General features: G+C 36.1%; 1 protein-coding gene across 1 annotated transcript; it reads left to right on the forward strand.

Annotated features, from left to right (window-relative positions):
• The first annotated feature begins 3,037 nt into the window (after positions 1-3,037).
• gja3 (gap junction protein, alpha 3) lies at positions 3,038-6,088 on the forward strand. The gene is made up of 3 exons (XM_053497074.1): positions 3,038-3,125; positions 4,491-4,560; positions 4,755-6,088. The coding sequence occupies exon 3, from the start codon at positions 4,790-4,792 to the stop codon at positions 6,086-6,088; it is 1,299 nt and encodes a 432-aa protein (XP_053353049.1). The 5' UTR covers positions 3,038-3,125; positions 4,491-4,560; positions 4,755-4,789.
• The last annotated feature ends 12,548 nt before the right edge of the window (positions 6,089-18,636 follow it).

Here is an 18,636-nt window from a genome sequence, read left to right on the forward strand (position 1 = left end):
AATTGCACTTTTTATAGACATAAAGGAACAAAATTTGGCAGTAGTTTTAATCTTTGCTGGTAAATGACTTGAGTAGTTGTAAAATAGCTTTCGAGTTTTTGACAAACTACAATCATATAACACAGATCACTAAAAAACAGGAGGTTCCAATATAGCAAGATATTTCCTTAAGGCAGCAGGCATATAGGACTGTAGAGGAGATGCTCCTTTTAAATCCTATTTAGAATCTGTACCTCATCCTGTACTGTATCTGTGGCAGGAGATCTTTTTTATCTAAATAGCTATAATATCACATTTAGAATGTTTTAGAAGAATTGCACAAATCAATGCAATCTGTTATGAATAAATAAATGTATGTTGGATGTATGGGTATCAAATGGCATTTAGTGGTAGAACTTCTGTGAATTTTGCATAAGATTATGTTACTAGGATTCCAAGGTGGAGCTTCATAAAGAAATACATTTTAAGAAACATTTTAAAGGGCATGAGTAAAAAAAGACATGTTGGTTTATTTAAGTGACATTTTTGCATTTTTTTTAAATAATGAAACTGAAAATAAATGGTTAATTAATTGATTAGTTGAATCTGGTTTAGGGAGCGGAGAAAGTACTGCAACGTGAAGGACATGAGCAAGATCAGGAGCAGGGATGGGAAGCTGTGCCACAGAGCTCTGCAGATGCTCTAAGGCAGTAAGAGAGAAACTGGGCCAAATACAGAAGGCACTGAAAGGAATATTAACTTTTTTTTGTATTTTTTAGTCATTTAGATAAGTCCCCTTTTATTCATTCCTCTTTTATCCCACTTTATCCTGTGTACAGGGTCATGGGGGCCCTGGAGCCTATCCAAGGAGACTTGGGGCACAAGGGTACACCCTGGACAGGGTGTGAATCCAATCCTAAGTAAAAATACAACAAAAAAAAAAAAACACGTGGCAATTTGGTAACACCAGTTCACCTGATCTGCATGTCTTTGGAATGTCGGAGGAAACTGGAATACCTGGAGGAAACCCCCCGAGCCTGGAGGTGCAAAGAGACAGTGCTTACCACTACGTCACTGTGCCACCTAAAATCCAGCAAAAAAAAAAAAAAAAACAGGGTACTACAGGCAAATGGCATATTCAGCACTTTGTTTTATTTAGATTTATAATAATTTGCATTCTATTTATATTATTTCCACATGCATCAACCAAGTTTTTAAACATTTTACCTATTCATGCATAAGTATTTTAATGTCTTAGAACAGCCTTAAATGTTAAAATGGTCGAATAAAAACAGTATTCAAACTTTGACATTTGGCAACCCACTGGACAAGCATTACCAGAGGCACCTTACTTTACCCTTGTGTGGTGTTTATCTTTTTCTTATTCAAACAATGAATTTTGTGTTCTGTTGCATTTATTTATTTATTTTTTAATTCAACACAATAAACTTTATGGTAAAATACTCAACAGATGTTTACTTCATCCTGATTACAAGCAATATACACAGGATGGTTAATATTTGCCCTTTACCTTTGTTAGATCACATTTATGAATTAAAGTGCTACTCGTTTTTTGTTTATATTTAATAAAACGTAATCAAAAAGAAAATAAATTATCAATTTGAGTGGGAAAAAATTCAACAGATTTACAAGTTTTTCTTAACTGTTGATTTTGATTTACTCTCACTCACACATGAGTCCTGCAAATGAGTAACTGCCATTCGTGTTGGACCTGGTTGCATCCTCATCACACTGGCAGCCATGTGAGGTGGCTTAGTTCTTGGGCAAGAAGACCAATCAATTTCACAATTTTTTCACTGTTCACTGTCAGACTTTGAATTTTCAGAAATGTGATCCTTAATGTCATCATCAAAAGCATCTCTCTTTTCAAAAACAATTGCAACGCACTCTGAGTAGAGAGTCTTTTGGCCATGTTGAGCAGTAGTGATAAGGAACCACATTGGCAAAGCTATATTTATTGCATCTGGCCTTCAATTTGGGAAATGAAAAATGGGGTAGAATATGGGCAAATAAAGGTTGGTTCCCACAAGACAAAGGGTAAAGTGTGTGGGAATGTGAGAACAGACAGGTGTCGGTGCTTGAATTTTGCAACAATGTTGTATGACAATGTTTGCAACCTTGACAACATGGCCAAAACACAGAACTCACACTCTCTCTCACACACATACATACACACATACTGTACTAACAGCAGACCAAGACAGCAGAAGGACAGAGTGGAGGTGCAGGCCCCAGGTCCAGTGGACCTGAACATCCTGTATGTGATAGAAATGTGTAGGGGAGTGTACAGGGTGTGGTCATTGAAAATGTGAACATGTGTTCTAATATATTTGGTTTTAAATTCATCAGCTGTTCCATTTCAGCACTGTTCCCAAGTATATTTATTACATTTTTAAAATATTATTATACCTACATCATTTAGTAAACCAATTCAAAACCAAGTTGTTTACATTGACTTTACACTGAGTTGTTTACACTGAGTTTACACTGAGTTGTTTACACTGAGTTGTTTACACTGAGTTCACCCTGAGGTGTTTACATTAAGCTGTTTACACTGAATTGACCCTGAGTTGTTTACATTAAGTTGTTTACACTGAGTTTACATGAGTGGACAGTGAGTTGTTTCCACCGAGGTGACAGCCCTGCCCCCTGTGGAGCTGTTAACCTCTGTTAAAACCAGTAGGTGGCGATGTTCTTCAATTTATGCTGGGGAAAGCACAATGACTTGTAGTTAATGTTGCCCGGTATATATTTTTATTAAATAAAAAGGCAGGGAAAAAAATCTATCTGTTATAAATATTATTACCAATCTGAGGTTAAGAGGCTTAAGAGAGTTTAAGTTCATGTTGCTTCAGTGCGGCCCGACGGGTGTTCATGTGCGCGAGCGAGTGGAGGGGGGCGTGGTCGCGCGCGCCGGGTCTCACGCTTCGCTTCTTCACATGTCCTGAGAGAGGAGAGAGGCGCGATGGCCTGCAGCAGATTCTGCCGCGCTTCATCAGTCACCGACTCCACACCCGACTTTTCACTGAACATTAGCCGGCTCCGCTCACACCTGGCCTCGAGTCCACGCCTGAAAAAAAAGTGTGTGCAAGAATGAACTGACCATCTCATTTCAAAACAGTTTGGTAAGCTGGGCTGGGAATTTCGGGGCTGGGGGAGAGGGGAGGGCATCTGCCAAGTCTAATGATAGCATCAGTGACTATCTGCAGCTCTGTTTGCCATCTACAAGCTAAGGTATGCTTAAGTCCAGGCACATGTCACATTCTGAATTATTTAAAGTCTGTGGCCTATTGATGATTATTAAATAATCCCATAAAATGTTTTAAACAAGAATTGTTTTTGTTAGGGCCATACAGGAAAGGAACAAAAGGAAATCTAGTACAGTCCATTTAGTCATTGTTGCTCTCACATCTATAGTGTTAAAAAGATTCCTTTCTAAAAGTGTAATTTTTTAGTATTATTTACTTATTATTATTATTTATTTGTTAAGTTAAACCCAATAGGTGGCTACAAGTTAATTGTTGTTGCTAAATTATGTAAAGCTTAGAAAGCAAATAAATACATTTCTTAAAATATTAAATATTACTTGACATGTATGTACAAAATCTGATAGTTTACAGACCAAATAAGATAACAATTAACCAGCGCTAGTAGTAGTAGAAATGATAATAATAATAATAATAATAATAATTTTCTTTAAAGGACACTCATGAGAAATTTAAGTTTTTCCTATTGCTAACACACCAGATCTAACAGATTGCTTCATTATTAGTTTAATGTGATTTCTGGACTTTAATGATTAAAAATGAATTTATTCTTTTGATTAGCCTAAAATATCAAAGGAAGAAAAAATTATTTGTGGAGTTGTCTAAAAAAATAAGTATATTAAACAAAACCTCACAAAATGTGAATTATGTTAAGTTCCTTAATTATTTTGCTGCAGTGTAATAACATGCAAAACTTAGTTGATGGGTTTGTCTTATGTAGTAAAAGAAGTTGCTGCCGATGGTCTGTGATACAAATATAGCCATACACTTTCAGAACAAAATAGTGTTAAGTTAGAGTTCGGTATGTTATCATTACCTTCATAATATTATTTTAAACGTACTTAAGTCTGTTTGTGCACATAACTCTGGTAGAAGTGTACCTCATGGCTCTCCACAGCAGTGTCCACTCTGTGTGATCACATGTTTTTCGAACATTATATTGTCGATCTCAGCGCATACCTGCTGAGCAGTGAAGCGAACAGGTGAGAGAGAAGCACACTGTGTGTATGAGTATGATATAATATCTATATGAATGTGTGTGTTTGTATGTGTGTGTGTTATTGAAGCAAGGGAAATAGTCGGAGAGAGAGGGTGCATAACAGGCTTGTAAAATGCTTGAACCATTTTACGACTTTAACAGTTAAGCACAGTAACTAAAGTAGTCTAAAATATCTCTAATTTTCGTATTTCACTTCTTATTCTGTCTTTGTTTTGTCTAAACAGCAACTGATTGAACAGACCACAGTTTATGCAGAGAAGTGAAATTCTTTGGGAATTAGTGTGGAATGATTATGTAAGTCAAGTTTGCTGAAATTATTCGGTGTATTTTAGTTGTAATAACGTAATCAGTTCAGTTTAACAGGGTTGCTCAATATATTCTGTTAATAGTTAATTTGATGTTTGTTTAGCCCATATATATTTTATCACAAGATAACCCCATCCTCTTTCTTCACTCTTGCCCTCTCTTCTTGGGCATGTTCCTTCCAGACTGTACTTTCTCTTTAGGTTAGAAATTGTAAAGCATGGGTGACTGGAGCTTTCTTGGACGGCTGCTGGAGAATGCACAAGAACATTCTACGGTGATTGGCAAAGTCTGGCTGACTGTCCTCTTCATCTTTAGGATCCTGGTGTTGGGAGCAGCAGCAGAGGAAGTCTGGGGTGATGAACAGTCGGACTTTACCTGTAACACGCAGCAGCCTGGTTGTGAAAACGTTTGTTATGACGAGGCCTTTCCCATTTCACACATACGTTACTGGGTGCTGCAGATCATCTTTGTGTCCACGCCAACGCTCATATACCTGGGTCACATACTGCACATTATTCGTATGGAGGATAAGCACAAAGAGAAGGAGGAGGAGCTGCAAAAGGCAGAGACTAACCTGGAGGAGAAAGAACTCCTGTATAGAAATGAGGAGGGGGGCAGAGGAGGTGTGAAAAAGCCATCAATCAGAGATGAGCATGGCAAAATTCGCATCAGAGGTGCCTTGTTGCGCACATATGTGTTTAACATCATTTTCAAGACTCTGTTTGAGGTGGGTTTCATTTTAGGGCAATATTTTCTATATGGTTTCCAGCTCAGGCCTCTGTATAAGTGTGCACGGTGGCCCTGTCCCAACACTGTGGACTGCTTTCTGTCCAGGCCCACAGAGAAGACCATCTTCATCATATTCATGCTTGTGGTGGCTTGTGTGTCTCTTGTGCTGAATTTAATAGAGATTTATCACCTTGGATGGAAAAAAATCAAGCAAGGTGTAACCAGTGAATACATCCCTGAGCATGAGTCCATAGCCCATAGTGACATGGTGGAGAAAGGAGCCATGCCTGCTGCGCCCAGAACAGACCCTGCAACCCTTAGCTATCCTCCCAAATATACCAAGTTGGCTGCAGGTAGCACAACATTCCTGCAGCCTGGGTCAGTTCCCGTAGCAACAAAGTTTAAGATTGAGCCACTGCATGAGGAGCCAAACTCTTTCTACATCAGCAGCAACAATCACAGGCTGGCTGCTGAGCAGAACTGGGCCAATCTGGCTACTGAACAGCAGACTCTGGAGAAGAAGGCCATTGCTCCCTCTAGTTCCTCCTCCTCCTCTGCCTCTTCCTGTGATAACAAGCACCGACCCAGAGACGCTGCTCTCACTACCAGCATTCCCAGCTCAAGTGGTGGCATTTTGAGTAGTGGGAAGTGTGAGCCAGAGGAGAGTCACGTCATCACTACGGTGGAGATGCATGAGCCACCGAGCGTGTTTCCTGACCTCCGGTGCATGAGTAGAGCAAGCAAAACAAGCAGTGTAAGAGCAAGGCACAATGATCTGGCTGTCTAGTTACCATCATTGCACAGCACTAATTTCAATACATACAGATTAGGAAATGCAAAATCATAATATAAAAAATAAATTAGAGTCATTTTGCTGGTTGGAGTCTAAGGTGGTTCAAAATCAAAACACTGACCACTGTGCAATCAGTGAGTTTCGGTGCTGACATATAACACTTGAATGTGTCTGATGTTACGTGGCAGTTCTGTGATATAATAAAAGAGTGCTTATTCAGGTTCACATGTTAGGTATTAAAGTATTGAACAATAACCACATTAATAAAAACAATTGTAAACCTGCTCATAATGCAATTATCAATATATAATAATAATGTGGCAACAAAAAAAAGTTTCAGTTAGTGTTCACATCAGAACAGGGAAAAATGTGATCTCAGTGGCTTTGACATTGGCATGATAATCAATGACAGATGATCTGGATCGAATATACAGTATTAGAAAAATTACTGATCTCATGGGATTTTCATGTGCAAGAGTCTTTTATGTACATGGAAAGGTGCAAAAAACATCAAGTGAGTGGTAGTTCTGTGCGTAGACGTGCCTTGTTTGTAGTGTGCTAAACAGCTTTTAATTAATATATAAATGAGTACATTTCATTTCCAGTATTTGGTAGCCTTTCTTATCCAAAGTGACTTACATTGATTTCATTTATAAAATGAGCTGTTGCTGGGATTGAAATCATGACCTTCAGATAGTCCAATGTCTTAATAGGCGAGAGAGAGAGGCATCTTATAGTTAAGGAGACAGTAAGATTACTCCAAAAAAAACAGTATTCTTAAAAATAATCAATAAACAGAGCTCCCAGAGCAGTCATTTTTAGAAATTATCCTAGCACTGTGGTTCTTAAATAGCATATTTCATCTAAAAAAAAGTTGATATTCAGTCCCTGATTGTCATACAAATGACTTTTGCCAGGACTGATATCTTTTTCCATCTTTTCACGCGAAAAATTAAACATGTCTAATTTTTTTGGCGCTCCTTGGGAAGCCTGCGGACCCTGCAGAACTTTGCGGAATGTCGGCGGGCAATCGTGGCGCCTCATGGTGCCTAACACTGCATCTCACCGCGAGTCAAACCGCATAGATGAGATAGGGGTATTAATAATTAACAAATTATGGGCCAAACTTCACTGAGTGATGATGGTAGAATAATTATAAAGGTCTTGACTAAGACAACATGCATGAGGAATCACAAAGGAGTTTTTATTTTCTGCAATGGAAAAGTACACTAACTAGTTACTTTTATCAGAAAGTAACGCTGTAATGTAACTGATTACTTTTAGATGACAGTAATTTTGTAATTGTAATTAGTTACTTTAAAAACACTGCTGGTGTACTGGCACACGCTTTCAGTAGACAAAAGTATTAAAATAACCATACCACAGTGGTGGTATGGTTAACACAATTATTATTCAGCCACCACCGATAGTACTTTTTCGATAGTATCGATTACACAGATTTCCAACTATAAATGTGCTTACTGGGACTGATCTATTAGAATTAAATTTCACTGATTAACTGATTCTGGTTATTCATCTTAATTAGCTTCTTTCTATAAAATTCTTACAGATTGCTAACATAGCATATTATTCAGCTTTGCATTATTGACGAAAGTATATTTATTTCCAAATTGAAATTGAGATCACAACATATATAGGGTGAAGAAATCAGGACACACATTTAATTTTAAAAGAGTAGTCCAGTAGTACTATAATTTTATGTTTTGAAATTTCTTAAGCTCTCTTTTACTGTAGTAGAGCTGCTCGTAATCTCATAAAGTATGACCCTAAAGCCAGCATCTGCCTCTGCATTTGACTCACACAATTAAGATGGGAATATTTTGTGAACAACAAGACGAAAAAATTATATCAGATTAATGTATTGTAGTTTTCTGTCTAAAGGAGAACACAGTTTAACTGATCTAGACAATTTAAGCTACACTTCTAGAATAGATTTTAGAGGTTTAACATATCTTTCGGTTTGTCATCAGATACATATAATAGTTTTAGTACATTTAATGTGGATTGTATTGTGAATACAATGGTACATGTGCCATTTTACATTTATTTTGAGCTTAGTCTTGCCAAAATGCAGTTTTCAAAGGAATTGGTTGATAACAAAAGATATTGATATATAAAGATAAACATATATATTTTTATTATAAAATTTATTGTAATCATTTTGTGATTGGGAAAAAAATGATTTTCTTTAAGAGCATCTAAGATACTACAAGTCTTGAGTTACTTTTCGGTCCTACTCCTTAGTGACTAGTGCAGCTGTTTTAAACAGGGGAATGCTCTGGGCTTTGTTATAACCTTGACAAAGATGGGTCATTCCTACAAATCACACGCAACCAGTGCAAACCACTTAAACATTAAAAGGACAGAATCTCATACTTTACTACCTTAAGAATGCAATCTAAAATGAATACGCATAAATATTATATACAAATATTTAAATATGGGTTTACTCCTAAGCCTAATCAGACTTTAGCTTGTGACAGGTCTAAAAACATTTAAATCAAAACAAAAGTATTATATGTAATTTACTTTCCCTATTTTAATGTATAAACCACAGTGTTACTTTTTTTGGTCCTTAAAGTTTACATTTTAGTAAATAGATAAAGATTTGCACATATGAGTAAAACATGCTGTTCAGTGAAAAAGGATCCTTAAAGGAAAATGTCTTAATAATATTGTGTTAAAGACAGTATTTCTCAAATAAGATGACATCAAATGTGATATAAAAAGAACTTGTAGGTTACAGGTATAGACTGAACATGTTTTGGTTTTAAGACTGTTAGCCTGAAAGGCACGCAGAAAAGACAGATATGTATTACAATAGAAATTTTTACCTAGGTCACCACCATTTTCCATTCATACCAATAAGTAATGTACTTAGCTGCAGCATTTTATTTTAACGTTCATATTGTGAATGATCGATCTATCTCATTCGGAGCAAGACAAGTCAGGGAAATTAACCCCATGCATACACTCAGAACAGCAGCGTGTTTAAATGCTGTCTTAAGACAAGTGCCTTGTGATATACTTTCTGTAAAACATGTTGATGTAAATGTTCATTTACCTCAATTGTTTACAAAACTCTTACTAAATAAACTTTTTGTACAGTACAAATTGATGTTTAACATGATTTTTTTAGTAGCTTTAAAGATCTAATTCAATAGAGCGAATTATTGTAAAAGGGACAACTAATCAGCTAACATTTCAGTGAATACAGAGTGAGAGATGAACCAAGCACCAAAGAGTGCTACAGTAAGTGCAGGCAGTTACGCAGTTGGAGAAAGCAAATGTACAGAAAAAATATTTTTTAAGATGTTAATTGCACCCCCTCTGATTCCCCCGTCTGCCATACATGACAACACATACATGAAAAGAGAGGAACTTGAATACAACCGTAACATTGTTAGGTTTCATCTCCATTACATCAAATTCCACAAGTGAATAAGAAGTTTAGGGTCATGCTAGTGATTTGTGAAAGAGGCAAATATGACACATTGCAATCATGGTCTTTGCTCTTCATATGTGTGCCAGGAAACAATTCAAGTCAGATCAATTAGCATTCATTTTAGCCTCATTCAAGCTGACAAACAGGAATTTAAGACAAGGAAAAACAGAAGGAAAGTCTTATTTTGTGCATTACTGAGTATCTCCACTTATTTGTCTCTCCTTAAATTATATTACTTAGTGTAAGCAGTTTGTCAAATGACCTGTTTTGGGGTAAAAACTTTGAAAGCTGCAGTATGTAGCCTATGCTTAACACCCTATCCAGTGTATATCTAATACATTACAATTATACGTAAAACAGTCATTACACAGAGGTCAATATTGCAATGAGAGAGAGCGGTAAATAAGCTTGCCTGTAATCCAGAAATTACAAAGTGATCCAACAACTCTCATCCTCAATACATAGCAGGTCATCAATGCTTATTCAAGATTCAAAGACCTTTATTAATCGCAGAGGAAAATTGCTTATCAAACCTATTAAAGTGGCACCACTACCTCAATATTATCCAAGACTTTTTCTTATACCCAACAGATACAAAGTTAAATATTTACTATTACAATCTAAACTGAAGTAGTTTTTTTGTTTAACTGAATGGCTGTCAGACATTTAAAGGTGCTAAAATATTTTATTATCTTTGTACATCTTGGTCCTGTTTGCTGCCTGTTCTCCTTAGAAAGATTGGTCAGGACATTTAAGATAAAGCCCAGCTTGAAGTCTCAGCTATTTTTGTCCTATACACTTCTCTGAGCTGTGGATCACTCCAAACATTTCTCTTTGTTTCTTTTGCATCTAATGTCTTCCTTACCTGATTAGTGACTCAACGAATCATAGTTGTGCAATAATCTGTTTTTAATTTTTAAAATGGATTTTGATAATGATCGATACTTTCATTTATGTACTTTCATGTATGCAGTTTCACAAATTCAGACCATTCAACCAACAAACCAAACCTCCCCCTCCCCAACACACACACACGTACCCATGCATGCACGTACGCATGCAAACACACACAAACATAATCACATACACACTTATACACTCCAGCATTAATATTATAGCCTATTTTATGTTCCCTCATGACATTTAATCCCAAAAGTCAGCTCAGTTCAGTTTGTAACACTAAACAATGTGGAAATGTTCAAGGAGGTGAATAGTTGTATGATGGCTCACCTACCAGATGCAGATGTTCCCTTGTTCAGTGTTCTCTGTGCTTTGCCTATGCGTGTCTCCAATTTAATGCATCTGAAGGTTCATTTGGACCTCTTTAGGTATTTTTGTTTTCTGAGCAACACTTACAAGGCTGGTTTATTCCAGCTGCTGAAAGGCATACTGCTCACCCTTCTATGTTTATGTTAAATGATACACCTGTGAATGCTTCTGATTTCAAAAGTATGCTTGATCAGCACACTTTTCATGGGAGCCAAGGACTTCCATAGCTTTAAAACCATAACCCAAGAGAGAATAGAACAAACAGATAAATAATAGGCTATTATTTTAGACTTTAAACTTCAAACCCTTTGGAACAAGTTCAACAAAAGATATGCATGACAAGAATAAAGCAACTAACATAAAAAATGTCCTACTACTACAACTATACCCTGTATTATATAATACATTTTTTTAATTGTAGGCATAGATTTCTATAGGCCTATTGCATAATGCTTTTTCAAAAAAAAAAACTTATAGTACTGGCAATTGTAAATTTGTGAAGTCACACTGTATTGTGCAAATGTTGTTATACATAGTTATTTTATGACTTTTACATTATGAAATTATTACAAAAATGTTTAATATTTACAAGCATTACATTTACATGAAAATAAATTTCATAAAAATGTCAGTAAATAAAGCAACATATTACAAAACAGATTTATACAAAAAAGGTTTTATCATATTAAACATCAATTTTGTTTAGTTTATGACTGTTAACTAGCTTTATGGTAATTTTTTTTTTACATAGAAAGGTTTAATTTTGTTATTTTGAAGGCACCTGAGACTTTATTTTGCACACTTTACTTTATTTGCACAGGACTTTTTTATTATTTGATTATATGATATACCACTGGCGTTTTACTTCTAGGGAACACTTTTACTTTTTACCCTTTTAAAAGTACTAGCATCCCTTTCCCATGTTTCATATGCTCAGTGTCTAGACACCTAGGATGGAACAAGAGCCCCTAGTTATTTTAGGAGTGATGGATTAAGACAACAGTGACCACAGAAAACAGTAACAAGTGTTGTGTCTTCTAAATGTAACTCTTCATATTTTCATTTTCATATTTTATTTTCTATTGAGTCAAAATGAATAAGAAACACAATAAGAAAACTGCAAAAGTATAAAAAAGGAGAAAGAGACTTCTTTAAAAAACAGTAATTCAGGAACAGAGCAGTGAAGCAAAGTTATCAAGGTCGGGTAGGGGATGAGGACCTGAGCTGTGGATACATGATGATAAGTGGGGGGTGTATTCAGTGACTGCAGTGTGTCATGCGATGGCCTGTCTGTTAATGATAACTATGAAGAGAAGTGTCTATGTGCGGCTGTGTAGCTCCAAGAGGAGAACACACAGGAAGTTATTTATAGCTTTAAAATTGCCAAGAAAATTTGATGGGAAGTTTTTCCATTTCTTAAAACCAATATCTGAAGGATTGTCAATTAGTTTGATAATTAGTTGCTATACACATTATACTGTTTAATATCAGCCTTCCTTTAATAAAGACAATTGAAAATGTTTTTCAAATGTTTTATTTCAATAATTATTGAAATAATACAGTAAAGTATGTGTGATGTTCTGTGATAGACCTGTAGCTCCTCCAGAAAATACTCTTACCTTAAACCCAGTACTCATAGGATAGGCTTTAGATCCACTGTGACCTTGACCAGGAAAATAGTCGTTACTGAAGAAATTTTATTCACACTGCTGACCAAAAGAATTGCACACATTAATATTTTGCTTGATCGTCTTTAGCTTTGATCATGGCACACATTTGCCTGAGCTTTCAACAATCTTATTAACTTAGGCAACATTTATTTCCATCCAGAGTTTTTTCCAGCACATCCCAAAGACTTTTAATGGGATTAAGGTCAGAACTCTGCGGTGGCTAAATCAAGTGTGAAAATGATTCCTGTTGCTCTCAGAAGCACTCTTTCACAGTTTAAGCCTGATTATTTTGGTGGTCAGTAGCAAATTGAATCCTCACTAACAACTGGTTTTCTTATGGACACACAGCTGTTTAGTCCCAAATCCCAAATACTTTCACTATTAAACATAGCTGTGATTTTTACTGTTGATTTTTTTTATAATGCAACTTCACTAAGCATCTAAGTGATCTCTGATTTTAATTAGCCTATAATATCGTGTTGATCCGTTCTTATCCCAGTTCCAGCAATCTCCTTAGTTGTTCTCCTTTCTTGATTCAGGCTAATAATTTGACCCTTCTGAAACAATGTAATAGCTTTTCCATAACTACAGGACACATCAGACATGGTTGTTTAAGAAGAAAAAAAAAACACTGCATCAGTTAGTGTTAAAAGAAGTGTTGCTAGCTGAAACTTATTAATTGCTGCAGTAATTATCCACTGTAATACTCCTAATAATTCACCTATTTAAATCCAAACTGTAGTTATTTTTATGTGAGTCAGACAGTGTATGGACAACAACTAAGGGCAATATCTGTAAGAGAAAAGGTTTAAATGAAAAACTTATTTATCAAAGAACATGCATGGTGGATTATGTCAAGTGTTAAGAATAATAAGAAAACCAAACAGAAACAGCACTCTGTGCCGTGAAAAAGTACATATATTTTTTTTTCTCCTATTTATTTATTTGCATATCATTTAAGTGTGACAAATAAAAATCAATACTTTTTCACGGCACTGTAGATAAAGTTAATTTTGTTAAGTTCCAATAAAATAAAGGTACGTGTTTAATTTTCAAACTATTTACACACAATTCTATTTAGGTCTGTCTGTCAGTAAGTCTGTGCAGTGTTATACAACAAATTAACATTAATTATAGTTCTTTGCATCTTACATTTTACTCAGGGCAATATTTTTACACATTGAAGCGGTGTATATACTGTAGCCACAAAGAAACTACCAAAAGTGTGCTGTAACAAAAATGTGAGAAATGCAGTTGTCATCCTTTCTGGCCCCCCACTGTTGTGTGTAGCAGAACTCTCTTTTGCTCCCTGAACACACATAGGCACTGCATCTCCCCCTCCCTCACCCACTCTCACTGTTGTTTTATAATTAAATGGTGACATTAGTTCATATCATGTGATTGTGAAGGGATTCATCGGACATTAGTGGGCTTAATCGCCCCCTATAGTTTGCCCTTGTCTCTGCCATGGCTTGATCCCAGTTGACCCTGCTGAGAGCGGCACTTTCATTATGTGCCATGAAAGGTTTGGGGATTGAGCCTAAACAAAAACCCCACAAGGGTGAAAAAACTGTTTTTACGCCCACCCGCCCTCTTGCTAACCTGGCTGTGTGCTCGTTTTGGTTTAGATCAATAGGACAAGTTATTGAAGTCTGGCCAACTTTAACAAACAGGAAAAAGAAAGCAAAAAAGCTGTCTCATTAAAAAGACACATAAGACATGAAAAAGTGCTTTTAAAACAGTTTACTACTGTACTAATACGGTCAGCTTTCCTATACTGTCTCCACTGTGAAGACAAACCCCTCATTTTGACACCCTCTCACAGGGTCTCTCACAGACAGCTAGGACAGCAGCCAACCCAGACCTGCAATGCACAGGTATGATGCACAGTTATTATGCTTAATAGCAGGCACCAAAATTTTTATATCACCATTCCATAACATGCCCCCCCCCCCCCCCAACCAAATGTCAAAATACACACTCAGTAAAGCGCTCCACCTAGTGGACAATTATTTTAGAACTCATTAGATGTGCGCAAACTCATAAAGGCATAGTGTCCAGTCTGTTTTATTGGTTTGGCTCACTACTACAGCACACTGACAATCTGACTCCAAGCGACTTTACCTCATTGGTAAGTAAAGTCATTTACCTTCTTTGAGTAAATGACGACAAAATCTACCACTGTAGAAACACTACACTACTCTGCTACAGTAGATATTACTGAACCCTGAAGTTATCCCTTTCAATACTGCACTTGGTAATATACAGTATGTCCATTCTGTGTAGTGCTGTGAATGTGCTGAAGCTGTGCAAAGGTATCTCACACTTGCACAATCTCAGGGTTACCATTAGCAGTCCAGTCAGATGTTACAATCCCAGATTAGGCTTTTTTTTTTTTTTGGAATTAAGTAGGTCTGGATCACAGGCTGGGAGGCAACCAAATAAACAGTCAATATGTGGAGTTAATAAAGGGCTAAGTTTTAAAGGTACCCTTTTTTGCTGTAAAAACTCATAAACTTTTTTTAAGAAGTCAGTACACAATACAAAGTTTCTAAAGGTCATTCAGACAAGGTCACATGCCAGCACAAACATTTCCACACCTCCTGCTCCTTCTTCACACACTCTTCAGCATTCCATGACCATCTATAAATAACACAGGCAACACATAACACCACATAGGTAACCAAAGAGGTTGTGCCAAAACAGTATGTTGATTACAATACTAATATTACTGTTAGGTTTAAAGATTATTGATCATTTAGAGATATACAGTATCTTTTGGTCTAATGTGCATGTAATGCCTATTGATGATTTATTCATCTAGTTCATATCACATTACTTATTCAGAGATAAACAAGCAATTAATTATTGTTCTATTTCTATAACTATTTAACAATCAAAACACACATAAAGCGTGTAATAGCTACTGTTTGTCAAATCGAGTTTGAAGCAGAAGCTGATGTGCAAATTCCCAGATAACTCGACAGTAGAAATAAATAAAACCTTTAATTCTTTATTTGATATTGTATTGAACAGCTAGAAAAGATTATTTGAATTTACTTAAATAGCTGGATTTTAAACAGATTTTTAGATTTTAGAGACCGAGATTCAACATAGGCAAAGATTTTGAAATTTACTTTGCTGCCAAGCACAATAATTAGGTTTGTCCTCATCCAGTTGATTATGTGCTTGAAACATTGACAGTCTACTGTACTGTAATTATCTGAAAAGAGCCAAGTACACTATTTGGTCAAAACTTTGTGGTCACCTGACCATCAAACCCATAGAGTATGTGGGGCTTCCACAGACTATAGCCACAGTAGGACACAATTGTATAGAAGTAGTTCCCTTCACTAGAACTAAGGATCCAAACCTGTTTCAGCATTACAGTGCCTCTGAGCACAAAGCAAGTTTTCAGTTTCGTTTTATTTATTTTTTTCCATGACTGAAAGGAAAGAATTCAAGTGGCCTACATAAAGCATTAAACTGATTCCTATTTAGCACCTTTGGGATGAATCTGAACTGCAACTGCATGCAAGGTCTTTTCTCCCAACATCAGTACCCAACCTAATAAGAACCTGCTGCTGAAGCAACACAAATTTGCACAGACAAGTAGAGAGGTCATCAAAGTGAAGACCAACTCCATATCAGTGCTCATAACTTTTGAAATAAGATGTTCAACAAAGCTACTGTATATGGAAGGGATGTTCAGATGTACACACCTTTGATCACCAACAAATATAGTATATGTCATTTTGTTGTCTTGTAGGATTATATGTGATATATTAGAATATGAAAACATACAGAGGCCCAAGAACTCCCTGAAAGATTCTCAAAATGTTCAGGATAACATTACTTTGGGACATCATCCAAGTCTGCACTATTGTTTGGTGACAAACATATAGCCTTCATGAACTTAACATGAGTAGCCTCATTAATTTGCTTGTAAAAAAAAGTGCTGGTTTAAGTATCTGAGGATCAATTACTCAAAAGAAAACACAAATGACCACAAATTATTAAATATTAGTTAAATATTAGATTTCTCGCATCCAAAGCAGTTATAGTTAATGAAATTATCACAGATCAGGAGTTTGATATACTCTTTTTATCAGAAACCTGGATTAAACAGGACGAGTATGTAGCTCTAAATGTAGCTAGTCCTCCTGGAGCTACATACACCAGCCTCGGTTAACTGGTAGAGGAGGAGGCGTCGCAGTTATTCACAATGATAATTTGACTATTGTACAAAATCACTGACACAAATTTAATGCATTTGAAATTCTTTATAGTAACATACAAGTATTTAACTATATTAAGTCAGCTCAGTCGATTCCGCTAATTGTCATTTACAGACCTCCAGGGCCGTACTCTGAATTTCTTAGTGAATTTGCAGATTTCCTCTCAAACCTAGTCGTTTCTGTAGACAAAGTGTTAATTGCTGGAGATTTTAATATTAATTTTGAGAAGACTCTCTGAGAACAGAATTTATGTCCATACTGGACTCAGTAAATCAGTGTGTAGTAGGACCCACTCATAAAGCAGGTCACACTTTAGATTTAATAATATCCTTCAGATTAAAAATAAGAAATATAACCACAATTCCACAGTCTGAAGCTATCTCAGATCACTGACAATCTTGTCTCAATTAAAGTGTGTCATAGTAATAATGTACACACAGTGCCGCGCTACCACATTAAATGTACATTCACATAAAATACCACACAGAGCTTTATCAATAATCTCCCAGAGTTATCAACTTTGATTGGATCGCCATCTGACTCCACAGCACTCGATCAGGCGAATGAAAATTTAGAGTCAACATTTCATTATACCTTAGATAATGTAGCTCCAGTTAAAAGAAAAATTATTAGAGATAAGAAACTTGCTCCCTGGTATAACGATCACACGCACACTTTAAAACAGACCGCTCGGAAATTAGAACGTAAATGGTGTGAAACTAAATTGTTAGTATTTTAAATAGCATGGAAGGAGAGCATCCTGAACTATAGAAAAGCTCTTAATGTAGCTAGATCAACATATCTCTCCACTCTTATAGAAAATAACAAAAATAATCCTAGATTTTTATTTAATGCTGTAGCCAAATTAACCAGAAATAAGACCACTGCAGAAATCTCCACAACAACATCATGCAATAGTGAGAACTTCATAACCTTTTTTAATAATAAAATTGTAAATATTAGGCATAAAATTGAGGCTTTGAAACCGAACAATGTAATTAATGCAGATGTTAATCTAGCCATGTCAGATTGGAACCTAGAATACTTTACTTCCCTTGAAGAGAATGAACTAATTTCACTCATCTCTTCTGCAAATTCATCAACCTGTATATTAGATCCTGTACTGTCACATTTTCTTAAACAGATAGTACCAGCAATAACAGAACCCCTGTTGAGAATAATTAATTCTTTACTCAGCATTGGTTATGTTCCAAAATCTTTTAAATTAGCAGTTATCAAACCAATAATTAAGAAACCTGACCTCGACCCCTGTCAGCTGTGCAATTACAGGCCAATATCAAACCTCCCCTTTATCTCTAAGATTCTGGAAAAGATAGTAGCGGAGCAGCTATGCTCATATCTACATAGAAATGGCATACATGAACTGTATCAATCAGAATTTAGGCCTCATCACAGCACAGAGACAGCACTCGTTAAAGTAGTAAATGACCTTCTATTGGCCTCTGATCAGGGTTGTGTAACTATGCTTGTATTACTCGACCTCAGTGCAGCTTTTGACACCATTGATCACACTATTCTTCTTCACAGATTAGAAAATGTAGTAGGAATTAAGGGTACAGCCCTCTCCTGTCTCAGATCCTATCTGACCCATCGTTATCTGTATGTAGACTTAAATGGTGATTATTCTGCATGTTCTCTAGTGGAGTTTGGCGTTCCGCAGGGTTCAGTTTTAGGTCCACTGCTTTTTTCCCTTTACATGCTTCCTCTGGGCAACATAATCCGTAATCATGGTATTAGTTTTCATTGTTATGCTGACGACACACAGTTATATGTCTCAGCAAAACCTGATGAGAAAAAACAGCTTACTAAAGTTGAGCAATGTGTGCAGGACATAAGTAATTGGATGCTAATTAACTTCCTTCTGCTTAATCCGGATAA

This window comes from Clarias gariepinus, chromosome 5, assembly GCF_024256425.1.
Source record: "Clarias gariepinus isolate MV-2021 ecotype Netherlands chromosome 5, CGAR_prim_01v2, whole genome shotgun sequence".
Taxonomy (NCBI): Eukaryota; Metazoa; Chordata; class Actinopteri; order Siluriformes; family Clariidae; genus Clarias; species Clarias gariepinus.